General features: G+C 46.8%; 1 protein-coding gene across 1 annotated transcript in view; it reads left to right on the top strand.

Moving 5' to 3' along the window:
- Window positions 1–17,932, top strand: part of BIRC6 (baculoviral IAP repeat containing 6) — a 367,036-nt gene that overhangs the window by 342,956 nt on the left and 6,148 nt on the right. The window contains 1 exon segment of the mRNA XM_038745922.1: window positions 6,759–6,947. Coding sequence (XP_038601850.1) covers window positions 6,759–6,947 — 189 coding nt within the window.

The following is a 17,932-nucleotide window of genomic DNA, read 5'->3' as shown; positions in this document are numbered from 1 at the left end:
GGGAATGGTCTATTCTTGGGTACAATTGCTTTGCAATATTCAAGATTTTCTGAGGCAGTTCATGCAATTCACCTTTCACAGTGCCATCTTCATTGGGGACAAATCTGCTCTCCTTCCCCATAAATTAGAGTTTAGATTTGCCTAGTTGGAAATTATCTTGTAAAATTTCCGTTAATGCCAGGTTTCAAACTTAGGCGAATTTGCCACTTAACCAAAATGTTCATTTGTCCTCTATGAATCATTCTTGCTACACACACTCCAGTTGGATGTTCATTGAAGTTACTTGTTGATCAGCAGAGACTCAACCAGTATGTTAACATGTGCAAATTATTAGAGTTTGATTATTTCATCAGTGTGCATCAAAAAGGGAAACTTTCTAGAAACCGACCTGTAATTTTAAGACTACTAAAATAGCATAATTTTCCAGAGTCAGCTGGTTAACATTTTGAAATGATTTCAAAATATACGAATTAAGGTGGGTTTTTTTAATCCAGATGTTCTTCAAACTACCGTTCTATATTGCACATGACCTTTTCTGAGCATTGCGGTATTGTAGGGAAACAGGATTTTCTCTTGTCGTGAAAAGCGATGTTTTCAAAATCGAATGCTGTTGTAATTTTTAAATTCTTGGTAATCTTAATACTTTGTAGTTTTTCCTTCATGTATTTGCCCACATTCTGGATCCATCCTCTTGGGTAGGCCTACTTCACAGGCTTTGAATATTTCCCTCGGGGAAGCATTCTTTCAAATAATTAATAGGCTAGTGATGCATGCTAGAGAAAATGTTTTTCTCTAGTATGAATGAATCCTTTCTTTCAATCCATGTATGAAATGGAAAGGAATATTCAAATATGGCATGAAAAGTAAAATAAGTTTAAAGCGGTGAAATTCTGTGCACACTGTAGCAGAATCATTGGTGTTTCCCTGAGTTCCTGGGCTCAGTAAAGGAGAGAAGCTGAATTGTTTTTAATCTCAAGGATCATTGTCAATTCATAAAACTTTTAAACCAGCCGTCACTGGTTTAAACCAATTAGTACTCTCAATTGTTACCATGAAAAATAGAGGTAAGGGATTAAAGAAAATACAGTTTCCCAAAGGGAATAATGTAAAATGCATCAATCGATCGTTATTATTGAGCACTTAGTTTGTGCAGAGCACTGTATTAAGGGCTTGGGAGAGTACAATATAATTCTGTCTGTGAGAAATAGAATCACAAAGACTCGGTAGACACATTCCCTGCCCACAAGGAGCTGCACCAAAACAATATAAGAATATTTTAAAACCATGATAAAGGCATAAAATGTAGGTACATGGTGAAATAGCAAGTATACCAATGATGAAAGATTTGATGTAGTTTTTAAAATATATGTAAATGCTACCTAAATTTTAACATGTTATCTTTCACATCCTCTTCATCCAAAAGTCATCTTGGTCTAATGCAATAGAGTATTAAATCAAAATAGCCTTTAATCTCTCTATCCAAGGCACTCAAAATACTTCAGAGGGTGAAGGGGCAGGAAGGTTTGGAACTCAAGGCAAGCCTCACAGCATAATCTCAAAGTAAGAAAGCGCTCTTGCCAGCATTTAATTTCATAAGGGTGATCTTGAGAACTTTAAAAAGTTCTAACGGGATGGTTGTCTTTAAAATATGAGTTGAACTCTTTTTCTGTCACTCTTTTTCTCTCCATCTAAATTTCCTATAGTTGTCTTGGGGCGTCAGGCAGCATATATGAAACTCAACCGGCAGTGTTTAAAAGAAAACCGTTAGTTTAGTACTATACTGTGACCTTGGTGTCTGTGTTCAAACCTTTGCAGGCTAGGTTTACGGTGGCCGAGTAATGGCCCTCAATTTCTAGTGGCATTCTAATGTGAGAATTCCTGGACTTCCGTGAGGAGAGGATTATACTTTTTTCTTAGACACAAGTCTTGCCCTTGAAGAGCTTGCAATCCAATAGGGTGATGTGAGCTGGTATAGATGGGTGAATTGGGTTCCAGACCCACTCTTTTGAGATATAGGGCTGTGATAGGCAGCAGTGGATCAGAGAGATTGTGGTGCGTGGTGGAGAGAGTGGTGCCTTAATGGCAGAAGCCGACATGGGGAATGACTTTGATAGCAGCCCAGAGGCCCCATAATAATAATAATAATGATAATAATAATAATAATTGGCATTCGTTAAGCGCTTACTATGTGCAAAGCACTGTTCTAAGTGCTGGGGAGGATGCAGGGTGATCAGGTTGTCCCACGTGGGGCTCACAGTCTTAATCCCCATTTTGCAGATGAGGGAACTGAGGCTCAGAGAAGTTAAGTGACTTGCCCAAGATCACACAGCAGACATGTGGCGGAGCCGGGATTCGAACCCATGACCTCTGACTCCAAAGCCCGGGCTCTTTCCACCAAGCCACGCTGCTTCTCTGGAATGGAAGCAAGGCTGGCGGCCAATGCCGAAGTCAGTCATCCGATGTCAATCAGTCAATCAACCAGTGATAGTTATTCATTCATTCAATCATATTTATTGAGTGCTTAGTGTGTACAGAGCACTGTACTAAGTACGTGTTTATTGAGCCCTTACTGTGAGCAGAGCACTCTACTAAGCGTGTGGGGGAATATAATATATCACAGTTGATTGACACATTCCCCAGGGCCTGGACTCCAGCTTTGGCTTAAAAAGTAGGAGTACTAGGTGGGAGTCAAGCGGTGTTTTGAAGCAGAATAGAAAGGGAAAATGTCTTCATTGAAAGTTGGGTTAGGAGGGTGATTTCTCACAAACAGAGTGTTTGCAGTGGGCCGGAGTGAAGGCAGAGAGGGGGGATCAGTAGAAAAATTAAGGACCTTGGCCATGGGTCCTTGCAGTTTTGGTAGACAGCCTGATTCCCTCAAGACAACAGTTGAATGCAGGGCTTTTCAGGGAAATAAATCAATCAGTCGTATTTATTGAGCGCTTACTGTGTGCAGAGCACTGTGCTAAGCGCTTGGGAAGTACAAGTTGGCAACATCTAGAGACAGTCCCTACCCAACAGTGGGCTCACAGTCTAGAAGGGGGAGACAGAGAACAAAACCAAACATACTAACAAAATAAAATTAATAGAATAGATATGTCCAAGTAAAATAAATAGAGTAATAAATATGTACAAACATATATACATATATACAGGTGCTGTGGGGAAGGGAAGGAGGTAAGACGGGGGGATGGAGAGGGGGACGAGAGGGAGAGGAAGGAAGGGGCTGAGTGTGGGAAGGCCTCCTGGAGGAGGTGAGCTCTCAGTAGGGCCTTGAAGGGAGGAAGAGAGCTAGCTTGGCGGATGGGCAGAGGGAGGGCATTCCAGGCCCGGGGGAGGACGTGGGCCGGGGGTCGATGGTGGGACAGGCGAGAACGAGGCCCGGTGAGGAGATTAGCGGCGGCAGAGGAGCGGAGGGTGCGGGCTGGGCTGGAGAAGGAGAGAAGGGAGGTGAGGTAGGAGGGGGCGAGGTGATGGACAGCCTTGAAGCCCAGGGTGAGGAGTTTCTGCTTGATGCGCAGGTTGATTGGGAGCCACTGGAGATTTTTGAGGAGGCGAGTAATATGCCCAGAGCATTTCTGGACAAAGACAATCCGGGCAGCGGCGTGAAGTATGGATTGAAGTGGGGAGAGACACGAGGATGGGAGATCAGAGAGAAGGCTGGTGCAGTAGTCCAGACGGCATAGGATGAGAGCTTGAACGAGCAGGGTACCGGTTTGGATGGAGAGGAAAGGGCGGATCTTGCCAATGTTGCGGAGCTGAGACTGGCAGGTTTTGGTGACGGCTTGGATGTGAGGGGTGAACGAGAGAGCGGAGTTGAGGAAATGTCAGAAGAGGTGAGGTGTAGAATGAGGAATCTATCACGATGTATCCACATTTGTGCTTTTACCATCCTTGGCTTGAGTTACTTAAGTATGATACAGTGAAATTGACTTGGTTTATCTGTTTTCTTTTTCACACCTTATTGCCTCAGATGGGGACCCCTTGCTTGGCATTGCCCTTTGGTAGTGGATGTGCAGCTTATGAGAAGCAGCATGGCTCAGTGGAAAGAGCCCAGGCTTTGGAGTCAGAGGTCATGGGTTCAAATCCCGGCCCCGCCAACTGTCAGCTGTGTGACTTTGGGCAAGTCACTTAACTTCTCTGTACCTCAGTGACCTCAGCTGTCAAATGGGGCTGAAGACTGTGAGCCCCCCATGGGACAACCTGATCTCCCTGTAACCTCCCCAGCGCTTAGAACTGTGCTTTACACATAGTAAGCGCTTAATAAATGCCGTCATCATCATGTGCAGTGCTTACTATGTGCCAAGCACTGTATTAAGCACGGGGGTAGGTACCATGATAATGAAGTTGTACACAGGCCCTGTTCCATGTGGGGTTCACAGTCCAAGTAGGAGGGAATGGGATTTAACTCCCATTTTAGAGATGAGGTAACTGAGGCACAGAGAATGTAAGTGACTGGCCCAAAATCACACAGCAGACAAGTGGCAGACCTGGAAATAGAACCCTGGTCCTCTGACTCTCAGGCCCATATTCTTCCCTCTTTGATTTCTATTTGGAAATTATGGTGTGTGTTATTGCGGAGAGCTGGGAGTTAAGACAGCGAAAAGCCTATGCTGAAGCCCGATTTTGCTTGGAAAAGAATTAAAATTCACACAGGATCTTTATTGGAGCAGCTCTCTCTTTCGTAGAAGTGCTCCTAATTTTCATCTCATTTCTTAGAAGAAAACGTAATTTACAAATGCAAATGCGGAATATTTTCTTCTCAGCTTATCCTGCACTTCTTTGGAATTTGGTTTGCAAAACATCAAGAAAACATATGAAATTAAACCACTGGGTGGAAGAAAGTCACACTGCAGAGCAATTAAGAAAAGAACAGCGGCAGAATTAAGACAGTTGCTAGAAAAGAATCGAGTGCTAAACGGCCCCTAGCAGATTCCTTGCTGAAAGATTGCAGCTCAGTAGCCTGGTCACGCTAGATGGTACAGTAGTTGAAGAGTCTTGTTCAGATGTGAGACTGTGTCTGTTCATTGGGGGCCAAGGTTTTCCCTCAGTGGAACCAATCACTCAGTCAGTGATACTTATTGAGTGCTTACTGTGTGCAGAGCACTGTATGAAACGCTTGGGAGAGTAGATTGCTAATGATGGGGGACGTGGATAATAGCCTCATCATCGTCATAGTAATTGTAGTATTGAGTGTTTACTTGGTGCCAAGCACAGTACTGAGCACTGGGGTAGATAAGTGGTAATCAGGTCAAGTACAGCCCCCATCCCGCATGTGGCTCAAAGTCTAATCAGAAGGAGAAATTGGCCTTTCATTACTCTGCACGTGGTAAGTGCTCAAATACCACTGATTGATTGATTGAATCCCCATTTTATAGATAAGGGAGCTGAGTCCCACGGAAGATAGGTGACTTGCCCTAGCTCACCGAGCTGAGATTAGGATTCAGGTCTTCTGACTCGCAGGCCCTTGATCTTTCCACAAGGCCACGCTGCTTCATTCATTCATTCATTCAGTCAGTCAATCGTATTTATTGAGTGCTTACTGTGTGCAGACAACTGTACTAAGTGCTTGGTAGAGACGGTCCCTACCCAACAGCAGGCTCACAGTCTAGAAGGGGGATACAGACAACAAAACAAAGCATATTAACAAAATAAAATTAAGAGAATAGTAAATATGTACAAGTAAAATAAATAGAGTAATAAATATGTACAAACATATATATAGAGGTGCTGTGGGGAGGGGAAGGAGGTAAGGTGGGGGGGATCATCATCATCAATCGTATTTATTGAGCGCTTACTATGTGCAGAGCACTGTACTAAGCGCTTAGGAAGTACAAATTGGCAACACATAGAGACAGTCCCTACCCGGCAGTGGGCTCACAGTCTAAAAGGGGGAGACAGAGAACAAAACCAAACATACTAACAAAATAAAATAAATAGAATAGATGTGTACAAATAAAATAAATAAATGAATAAATAGAGTAATAAATATGTACAAACATATACATATATACAGGTGCTGTGGGGAAGGGAAGGAGGTAAGATGGGGGGATAGAGAAGGGGACGAGGGGGAGAGGAGGGAAGGGGCTCAGTGTGGGCAGGCCTCCTGGAGGAGGTGAGCTCTCAGTAGGGCCTTGAAGGGAGGAAGAGAGCGAGCTTGGCGGATGGGCAGAGGGAGGGCATTCCGGGCCAGGGGGAGGACGTGGGCCGGGGGTCGACGGCGGGACAGGTGAGAACGAGGCCCGGTGAGGAGATTAGCAGCAGAGGAGCGGAGGGTGTGGGCTGGGCTGGAGAAGGACAGAAGGGAGGTGAGGTAGGAGGGGGCCAGGGGATGGACAGCCTTGGAGCCCAGGGTGAGGAGTTTTTGCCCGATGCGTAGGTTGATTGGTAGCCACTGGAGATTTTTGAGGAGGGGAGTAAGATGCCCAGAGCGTTTCTGCACAAAGACAATCCAGGCAGCGGCGTGAAGTATGGATTGAAGTGGGGAGAGACAAGAGGATGGGAGAGCGGAGAGGAAGCTGATGCTTCTCATGGTTAAATAAGATGTCAAGCAATCCAATTCATCCATGACTATTTGAGAGCCAACAGTAATCAGATGGGCAGGAAAATGTCTGTTTTTATAATGAAGAAAACTGTTTCCCGGACTGCCGCCCAGGGGCCCAATGCCGACTTTATCGCGGGACAGCCTGATGCGCCCAGCAGTGAGTGGGGGGCGGGGGCGTTGCTCTCATTTCCTCAGCTCTCCCTGCCGTCCACTGCAGGTGTTGGTGTCCGTCCAGTCGCTGATCCTCGTCGCCGAACCCTATTTCAACGAGCCGGGGTACGAACGGTCGCGGGGGACGCCTAGCGGCACCCAGAGCTCCAGGGAGTACGACGGCAATATCCGGCAGGCGACCGTCAAGTGGGCAATGCTCGAGCAGATCAGGAACCCTTCTCCATGCTTCAAGGAGGTGAGACTCGGGGAATTTCAAGGGCGCCCTCGGCCGCCGTCGAAGGTCACCCAGCAGATGGTGGACAAAAAGCTCAACCTTTACAATTCTCCCGGCTGAAATGTAATGGTGGTGGGCAGGGAGTGCCTCTGTTGTATTGTTGTGTTGTACTCTTCATTCATTCAGTCATACTTATTATTAATAATAATAATAATAACGGTATTTGTTAAGCACTTACTGTGTGCAAAGCACTATTCTAAGCTTCCAAGCCGTTCATTCATTCATTCAGTCATACTTATTATTATTTATAATAATAATAACGGTATTTGTTAAGCACTTACTATGTGCAAAACACTATTCTAAGCACTGGGGGGATACAAGGTTAACAGGTTGTCCCATGTGGGGCTCACAGTCTTAATCCGCATTTTACAGATGAGAAACTGAGGCACAGAGAAGTTAAGTGACTTGCCCAAAGTCACACAGCTGACAATCGGGCGGAGCCAGGATTTGAACCCATGACCTCTGACTCCAAAGCCCGGGCTCTTTCCACTGAGCCACGCTGCTTCTCTGTTTATTATTTATTGAGCGCTTACTGTGTGCAGAGCACTGTACTAAGCGCTTGGGAAGTACAAGTCGGCAACATGTAGAGATGGTCCCTACCCAACAACGAGCTCACAGTCTAGAAGGGGGAGACAGACAGACTACAAAACAAAACATGGAGACAGGTGTCAAAATCGTCAGAACAAATAGTATTAAAGCTATATGCGCAGCACTCTTCATACAGTAAGTGGTCAATAAGTACCGTTGATTGATAGTTTGGGGGGTAATTGTAATTCCGCAGAAGCATCCCAAGAGTCTCAGCCACGGCCATTTCCCGGGAGACGATCAAAACAAGGCATGGGCCGGGGCCCATTGATAGCAAACTGAAAAAGCGGTTGAAAGTCTGTGTCCCGTTGGGTTGTATGTCTCTAGAATCACTGTCACCCCGGGAAGAGAAAATTCCCTAAGCGCCCTGAAACAGAGCGACAGAAAGGCCACTCTTTGTAGAGCTGAGAGATCCGGCGCTTAGAACAGTGCTTGGCACATAGTAAGCGCTTAACAATGCCATCATTATTATTATCATTATTATTATTATTAGAGAAGCAGCGTGGCTCAGGGGAAAGAGCACGGGCTTTGGAGTCCGAGGTCGTGGGTTCAAATCCCAGCTCTGCCAGTTGTCAGCTGGGTGACTTGGGGAAAGTCACCTCACTTCTCTGTGCCTCAGTTCCCTCATCTGCAAAATGGGGATGAAGACTGTGAGCCCCCTGTGGGACAACCTGATCACCTTGTAACCTCCCCGGAGCTTAGAACAGTGCTTGGCACATAGTAAGCACTTAACAAATGCCATTACTATTTTTATTATGTGTAAGGCCGTCTCTGAGCAGCTGCAGCCCTGTGGCCAAGATGTTCGTCCTGGGCAAATAGGGAAGAATACTGACCTCCGTATCCTAACCGTTGGGCCAGCTGGTGAAAACAAGTTGCCCGTGAGCTGGTTAAGCTTTATAGTTCTTCACAGCACCGGACCCCAGGGGCTTTGTGAAAGCAGGAACTTGCAGCCTAAAGGCCTTTTTTTCGGTTCGGGGCTAATTTACAAAACAGAAGTTCTTCCCTGGCAGTTTCCCGGTGCGAGTGATTATCTGAAATCCCTTGGAATCCCTGCCCACACTCGCCGAATGTCAGCACTTCTCTTGCATCTTGCCAGCAGGATCAGTGTGAAGGAGGGGCGCAGGGGTAGAGGGTTGCTTGCGTGAGCAGGGGCACGCTCACGATGACGCGAAGGAAGCATGTGTACAAATGAAATAGAGTCATAAATATTAAGAGCTTACTATGAGCCAGACGTCAACGCATAGAGAAGGAAGTCGGAGCGAGGCTGCGGCCAGACTGGTGACTGAGCGAGCGAGCTGGGTTCCTAATTTCCTGATTATCGGCCCCCTTCGGGCTGCCCAGCCTCGATCCCATCCCGGATGCTGCCTCAGCAATCAATCAATCGTATTTATTGAGCGCTTACTGTGTGCAGAGCACTGTACTAAGCGCTAATGTACTCAGCAGGCCTCTGGAGCGCCTGCCCGTCTCCCTGGGATGCGCCGGCCGAAAATAGCATCGTCCTTTTCGGCTGCCCCGTCGCATTAACTCAGCAGCCCTCGCTGATGTATCCGCATCCTGACGTGCTCTCGCTCTCCAAGTGGTTTCCCACAGCCACGGAACTGTTGACGTTGCCGTGGAAACTCTTGGCTGAGAATGGATGGGTCTGCTGCTCGGAAGAAGGCTTAGGAACAATAATAATAGTAATAATTGTGGTTTTTGTTAAGTGTTTACTGTGTGTCAAGCACCGTACCAAGCACGAGATACAAGACATTCAAGTCCCACATGGGGCTCATAATCTAAACAGGAAGGAAAACAGGTATTGAATCCTCATTTTGCAGAAGAGGGACCCGAGGCCCAGAGAAGTTAAGGGGCTTGCCCCAGAGCACACAGCAGGCAAGTGGCAGAGGTGGGATTGGAACCCAGGACCTCAGACTCCCGGGCCTATAATGATAACTTTCTAGACTGTGAGCCCACTGTTGGGTAGGGACTGTCTCTATTAGTTGCCAACTTGTACTTCCCAAGCGCTCAGTACAGTGCTCTGCACACAGTCAGTGCTCAATAAATACAATTGATTGATTGATTGATAACAGTAATTGTGGTATTTAAGCGCTTATTATGTAACGGGATCTGTACTAAGCACTTGGGTGGATACAGGGAAATCAGGTTGGACAAAGTCCCCGCCCCCCATGGGCCTCATGGTGTTAATCCTCATTTTAGAGATGAGGTCACTGAGGCCCAGAGAAGGGAAGTGGCTTACCCAACGTCACACAGCAGGGAAGTGGCGGAGCCAGGATTAGAACCTAGGTCCTTCTGACTTTCGAAACCATGCTCTTTCCGCTAGACCATGCTGCTTCCCACCATTATAGCTTAGCAAGCAGATTTAAATCAATCAGTGATGTCTGTCTGTGCAGAGCACCTGATGAATTCCCCACCCCCAAGGAGCTTACAGTCTAGTTTCGGTTTACGGTTTAGTATTCATTTATTCGACAGTGTTTACAGAGTATTGACTGTGCAGGACGCACAGCCCTGGGTGCTTGGGGAAGTACAGAATAGGTAAAGGATAGTTATTGCTCTTGTGGAGTTTCCAGACTAAAAAGTGGGACATTTGTATTTACAAGGCCACAGAATCCCACGTAGACGCTTCTCCCTCTCATCCGACAGTTCGGGCAATCCTACCCCACCACGCCAGAACCGTTGGTGCAAGGATGTTTTGCTCAAATATCCAGCACACTTTTAGATGGGGTGTGAGTGTGATTTAAATAACGTGATTCTTTTGGTTACCGTTTGCCTCATTGCGATTGTATAATTCCATGTAAATTGTTGAGAAGCTCTGGGAGATCTTTACCTATGATGCCCAGGAAATACCCCTGCAGCTGAGTGTTTGTTCTGTACGACTGGGTGGGCCCTTGAGCACCAGGAATCAGTCAATCAATCGTATTTATTGAGCGCTTACTGTGTGCAGAGCACTGTACTAAGCGCTTGGGAAGTACAAGTCGGCAACACACAGAGGCAGTCCCTACCCAACAGCGGGCTCACAGTCTAGACAAGGAAGGCCTTGTCTGCTCACAAGCAGGGCAACGCCCACAAACGAGACACCGTGACTTGATGGGGCGAACAGATCGTCTGTGCAGTCATGGTTTTAAATGCTTCCTTTTGGGCTTGCCAGTGAGACTCTTTGGTGAGAGGGAAACATGTTCTTGTTCTAGACCAGCTGAGTGGGGAAGGACGAGGAGAGGCATCATCATCATCAATCGTATTTATTGAGCGCTTACTGTGTGCAGAGCACTGTGCTAAGCGCTTGGGAAGTACAGGTTGGCAACATATAGAGACAGTCCCTACCCAACAGTGGGCTCACAGTCTAAAAGGGGGAGACAGAGATCAAAACCAAACATACTAACAAAATAAAATAAATAGAATAGATATGTACAAGTAAAATAAATAAGTAGAGTAATAAATATGTACAAACATATATACATATATACAGGTGCTGTGGGGAAGGGAAGGAGGTAAGATGGGGGGATGGAGAGGGGGACGAGGGGGAGAGGAAGGAAGGGGCTCAGTGTGGGAAGGCCTCCTGGAGGAGGTGAGCTCTCAGTAGGGCCTTGAAGGGAGGAAGAGAGCTAGCTTGGCGGATGGGCAGAGGGAGGGCATTCCAGGCCCGGGGGATGACGTGACAGGTGAGAACGAGGTACGGTGAGGAGATTAGCAACCAGGGAGGCATGATTTAACATATCTGGGGTTCCCGCCCGGAGGTGAGCCGGGCTGACCACTGCTGGGCCCCGCTCAGCCATGGGCTGGGTCCGGCACCCCGGACCACGTCTGCTTCCTCACCCAGGCAACTCTGGGAGCCTCCGAGCCAGGGGGTGTGGCTCCCACCCCACCGGGCCCCCTTGGGGTCCTCGGTGCAGAGCTCCTGGGCTGATGTGCCAAGGAAACGAATTTTCCTGGGACGGCCCCTCCGCCACCGGGTTTTACTGGTTCCACCTGGCTGTTTCCCACCATGCCAGGCGGCCCCGGGGTAGAAGCATCAGATGGCACCTGCGGCCTTGATGTTTGGCACTTCGGCTTCCCATCCAGAGGATCTTAAGGAAAGGTGCGGGGCCTGTCCACGTGAGGGATTCCCCGGGCACACAGCCCCACAGTGGCTCCCGAACCCTCCACCGTCCAGATCTTGCAGCCCGGCGGTGGGGCTCGTGAACGGGGAACGTGCCGACCAGCTCTGTTCTGCTGCATCCTCCCGAGCGATTAACACAGCGCTCTGCACACAGTAAGCACTCGATAAATACGACTGATTGATGGCTGCATAGCTTCCGGAGCAGGCTGCGGGGAGTTCAAACAGCTCGTCTTTTCACAGTTCTCTCCACTCGACCAAATAGAGGCCCGTGCCCCCGAGGGCCCGGAATCCCGGCCCCTCAGAGGAAAGGGCCACGTGGGAAAGGAGACGGCGGGGAGGATCTAGAACCTAAGTGACTGAGAAGCAGCGTCGCTTAGAGCACGGGCCTCGGTGTCAGGAGGACCTGGTTTCTAATCCCGGCTCTGCCACGTGTCTGCTCTATATGTTGCCAATTTGTACTTCCCAAGCGCTTAGTACAGTGCTCTGCACACAGTAAGCGCTCAGTAAATACGATTGATGATGATGCTCCGTGACCCGAGGCAAGTCACCTCACTTCTCTGGGCCTCAGTAACCTAATGATGAGATTCCATTTAAATGCCTGTCACACATGGGGCTCACAATCAGGGGAAAGGATTGAGGATTTTATCCCCTTTGTATGGGTGAGGGGACCAAGGCACAGAGGAGCTAAAACACTTCCCAAGGTCACAGTGCGGCAGAGCGCGGGGTAGAACCGTAATCCCCTGACTCATAACCCTGTTCTCTCTCCACAAGGCCGTGTTCCCTGAGTTGGGAGAGAGGAAGTGATTTAGTACCAAGAGGGAAGAGAATCAGGGAAGCTGGTTGTATCAGTTCTTGCAGAGAAATTCTGAATTTCTAGTCTGTCCCTTTGGCCTTTACAATGGAGGCAATTCAGTGTGGCCTGGTGGAAGGAGCTCGGGACTGAGAGTCAGGAGATATGGGTTCTAGTCCCGGCTCCGCCACTTGCCTGCCGTCTGACCTTGGACGATCAATCAGTCAATCAGTGGTATTTATTGAGCATTTACTGTGTGCAGAGCACTGTACTGAGAGCTCAGAAGAGTATATGTATATGTGTGTGTGTGTGTGTGTGTGTGTACACACATATTTTATATATTTACATATATAAAATATATGTAAATATATATAATTTATATAAATATATATGTATTATATATAATATATATTTATATATATATTTACATATTTTATTTGTACTTATTCTATTTATTTCATTTTGTTAATATGTTCTGTTTTGTTCCCTGTCTCCCCCTTCTAGACTGTGAGCCCACTGTTGGGTAGGGACCGTCTCTATATGTTGCCAACTTGTACTTCCGAAGTGCTTAGTACAGTGCTCTGCAAACAGTAAGCGCTCAACAAATACGATTGAATGAATGAGGGAATGAATAACAGAGTTGGTAGACATGATCCCTGCCCACGAGGCGCTTACGGTCTAAAGAGGATAAAATACATGTTCTCCTTCTTAGACTGGGAGCCCCATTTGCTCTGTAAACGGTAAGCTCTCAGTGCATATGATAAATTGATTGATTGACTAGCGTCTACAGAGCGAGTGCTTTAATAATGCCATTTTAAATTATTATTTTCATTATTAGACACTAGCCATTATCTTCCTTTCTATTTTTCTGTACCCTTTAAATAAGCCTCGGGTCTTCCTAATGATTTGTATCGGGTCCGCATCAAAGTCAGCCGGCCGAGAAAGCAAAAAGGAAGTAATGTAGATCTAAGTGGGTTTAAGTACTGTAGATATAGTGAGTTTTGACCAGTACAACCGCATTCACTCACTTGGAGCCCAAAACGACCTTTACAAATTGATGTCTCTTTTAAGTGTCTGAACTTCTGAAGTGAATGAAATGACGGTGCGGTTCACCACCGGTGCAATCAAAGGGTCCAAGGGAAACCTAATTCATTGCAGGCTCAAAGAGGAAAGTGAAAATTGTCCGTAGAGTCTAAAGTTCAGCTTGCCAAAAATCGGGGAATTTCGAATTGTAGGAGAAAACCCAACCCGTGAACTTAACTAAAGTTGGAGGAAAGAATCTGGCAGATTAATTCCTGCTTCCCGGTTTGAATATGTTCGTTTTTTCCATCTTTAATGTTATTTGTTAAGCGCTTACTATGTGCCGGGCACTGTACCAAGCGCGAGCTAATAGGGTTGGACACAATCCACGTCCCACGTAGGGCTCACAGTCTTAATCCTCATTTTACAAATGAGGCAACTGAGGCACAGAGGAAGTGAAGCAGTTGCCCAAAGACACACAGCAGACAGGTGAACGGAGGCAGGATTAGAACCCGGGTTCTCCAACGCCCATGCCTGGCTCCTTTTCCATTAAACCACGCTGCTTCGCTTGTTGGTTTTGTCTCCCCACTAACCGGTCCTAGCGCTGTGCTAAATGCGTAATACACAGCTCTCCAATCAATCAATCAATCAATCGTATTTATCGAGCGCTTACTTGGTAAGTACAAGTTGGCAACATATAGAGACAGTCCCTACCCAACAGTGGGCTCACAGTCTAAAAGGGGGAGACAGAGAACAAAACCAAACCAAAACCAAACATACTAACAAAATAAAATAACTAGAATAGATAGGTACAAGTAAAATAAATAAATAAATAGAGTAATAAATATGTACAAACATATATATATATATACTCTCCAGACAGTAAACGCTCAACAAATACTATCGACTCTTTGGTTAGCCCGGTTACCCAGTCCCTTTGGAGTCCATCATGCCCTGAAACGTCCTACCTTGACTAATTCCTGCCTTCAGATTAAATGGGCAGAGAAGATCATTTGGGCTGTTGGGAGTTTTGCAGGGGGAAGGGCTGAGTAAAACGTGTTCTGAGCAGGAAACATACCTGCTAATTCTGTTGTACTGTATCAATCAATCAATCGTATTTATTGAGCGCTTACTGTGTGCAGAGCACTGGACTAAGCGCTTGGGAAGTCCAAGTTGGCAACATATAGAGACGGTCCCTACCCAACAGTGGGCTCACAGTCTAAAAGGGGGAGACAGAGAACAAAACCAGACATACTAACAAAATAAAATAAATAGAATAGATATGTACAAGTAAAATAGAGTAACAAATATGTACAAACATATATACATATATACAGGTGCTGTGGGGAAGGGAAGGAGGTAAGATGGGGGGGATGGGGGGGATGGAGAGGGGCACGAGGGGGAGAGGAAGGAAGGGTCATCTTGGCCGCTCCCTGGGAATGGAGTTTACCAGCTCCTCCTTCCCATTTCCTGCCATGGAAATTAGTATTTTAACCAGAGAGGAAGCGGCACATCTGGTGTGACTCAGAATCGTGCCAGAGGCTAAACGGATGGAAGGGGATGCTTGCCAGCCAGCCAGCCAGCCAGCCTGCCAACTAGGATTGATGGCCTTTTCCCCACTTTACAACAAATCACCAGGCCAGGAGCACTGGGAGAGGATATGCTGATGATTAACGGCATATCCTGGTGTTGTGTCAACCTAAGCCCCATTTGTAGATTTCATTTTTGCCCTGTTATACCGACTTTAGAATAGAAGTAGAAGAGTGGTTGTTCGACTCTGATTTGGTCCCCTTCGATAAATGAGGGGACTCAGATTATATTTTTTTTTTACCCGAAAATCACAGCAAGGTAAGTTGGTTGGGTTAATCAGTCAGTGGTATTTATTGAGCGCTTACTGTGTGCAGAGCATTGTTCTAGGCGCTTGGGAGAGTACAGTACAAGAGGGTAGTCACGTTCCCTGCCCGCAATGAGCATACAGTCTAGATGATGCATACCTCCTCCAGGAGGCCTTCCCAGACTGAGCCCCTTCCTTCCTCTCCCCCTCGTCCCCCTCTCCATCCCCCCGTCTTACCTCCTTCCCTTCCCCACGGCACCTGTATATATGTATATATGTTTGTACATATTTATTACTCTATTTATCTTGTACCTATCTATTCTATTTATTTTATTTTGTTAATATGTATGGTTTTGTTCTCCGTCTCCCCCTTCTAGACTGTGAGCCCACTGTTGGGTAGGGACCGTCTCTATATGTTGCCAACTTGTACTTCCCAAGCGCTTAGTCCAGTGCTCTGCACACAGTAAGCGCTCAATAAATACGATTGATTGATTTGATATAAATCTGTGGGTCATCTTCTGAAACGAGCAGAGCTACAGATGGGAAATTCCAAGTTGTCCGTGGAGAAGCAGTGTGGCCTGTTGGAAAGAGCATGATCCTGGGTGTCAGGGGACCTGGGTCCTAATCCCAGCTCCACCGCTTGTCTGCTGCATGACCTTGGGCAAGTCATTTCACTTAACAATAATAATAATTATAGTATTTGTTAAGCGCTTACTATGTGCCAGGCACTGTTCTAAGCACTGGGGTAGGTAACAAGGTAATCAGGCTGTCCCACATTCATTCAATCGTATTTATTGAGCGCTTACTGTGCTCAGAGCACCGTACTAAGCGCTTGATGGGGCTCACAGTCTCTGTCCCCATTTTACAGATGGGGTAACTGAGGCCCAGAGAAGTGAAGTGACTTGCCCAAAGTCGCGCAGCAGACAAGTGGCGGAGCCGGGATTAGAACCCACGTCCTCTGACTCCCAAACCTATGTTCTTGCCACTAGGCCATGCTGCTTCTCTGTGCCTCAGCTGTAAAATGGGAATTAAGGCTGTGAGCCCCACCCGACCATCTCCTATCTTCCCCAGCAAGTAATACAGTGTGTGGCACAAACACTTAACAGATACCGTATGAAATAATTGTCCCCTTTCCTCTGTTCGGTCCACACCCATATCCATTATCATCATCATCAATCATATATTTATTGAGCGCTTACTATGTACAGTATGTCAGAGTCCAGAGAAAGTATTGAAATGGCCCAACCCCAGCCTTCTGAAGTCTGCCTGAAACGTATAATAATAATGATGGTGATGGTATTTGTTAAGCGCTTACTAATAATAATAATAATAATGGCATTTATTAAGTACTTACTATGTGCAAAGCACTGTTCTAACTGCTGGGGAGGTTACAAGGTGATCAGGTTGTCCCATGTGGGGCTCACAGTTTTAATCCCCATTTTACAGATGAGGGACCTGAGGCCCAGAGAAGTGAAGTGACTTGCCCAAAGTCACACAGCCGACAATTAGTGGAGCCAGGGTTTGAACCCATGACCTCTGACTCCAAAGCCCGGGCTCTTTTCCATTGAGCCGCGCTGCTTCTCTTATGTACTGTGTGCCAAGCACTGTTCCAAGTGCTGGGGTAGATACAAGGTAAGCAGGTTGTCCCACTTGGGGCTCCCAGTCTTCATCCCCATTTTACAGATGAGGGAACTGAGGCCCAGAGAAGTGACCCTTTTAGACCCCCCCTTTTAGACCGTGAGCCCGCTGTTGGGTAGGGACTGTCTCTATATGTTGCCAACTTGTACTTCCCAAGCGCTTAGTACGGTGCTCTGCACACAGTAAGCGCTCAGTAAATATGATTGATTGATTGAAGTGACTCGCCCAGAGTCACACAGCTCATAAGTAGCGGAGCCGGGATTAGAACCCATGACCTCTGACTCCCGAGCCCGGGCCCTTTCCACCAAGCCACGCTGCTTCTCTAAATGTACCCTTTTGTAACACGGGCCTGCTTTGACTAGAAAGACTTCTTGACTAATTTTCACAGACAGAGGCAGATTGAGGAGGCTATTTATAATAATAATAATAATAATAATAATAATAATGTTGGTATTTGTTAAGCACTTACTATGTGCAAAGCACTGTTCTAAGCGCTGGGGAGGTTACAAGGTGATCAGGTTGTCCCACAGGGGGCTCACAGTCTTCATCCCCATTTTACAGATGAGGGAACTGAGGCCCAGAGAAGTGAAGTGACTTGCCCAGAGTCACACCAGCTGACACTTGGCGGAGCCGGGATTTGAACCCATGACCACTGACTCCAAAGCCCGGGCTCTTTCCACTGAGCCACGCTGCTTCCCCTTATCAGTAGTAACTTGTGCTTCCCAAGCGCCAACTTGGACTTCCCAAGCGCTTAGGCCAGTGCTCTGCACACAGTAAGCGCTCAATAAATACGATTGAGCCCACTGTTGGGTAGGGACTGTCTCTATGTGATGCCAATTTGTACTTCCCAAGCGCTTAGTACAGTGCTCTGCACATAGTAAGCGCTCAATAAATACAATTGATTGATTGATTGATTGATGATGATGATAGTACACTTTGCTTCCTCTTCCCCTTCTGGTCCTGATTATTTAGAAGAAGAAACCGAT

This window comes from Tachyglossus aculeatus, chromosome 1, assembly GCF_015852505.1.
Source record: "Tachyglossus aculeatus isolate mTacAcu1 chromosome 1, mTacAcu1.pri, whole genome shotgun sequence".
Classification (NCBI taxonomy): Eukaryota; Metazoa; Chordata; class Mammalia; order Monotremata; family Tachyglossidae; genus Tachyglossus; species Tachyglossus aculeatus.
This window is presented reverse-complemented; position numbering and strand designations above follow the sequence as displayed.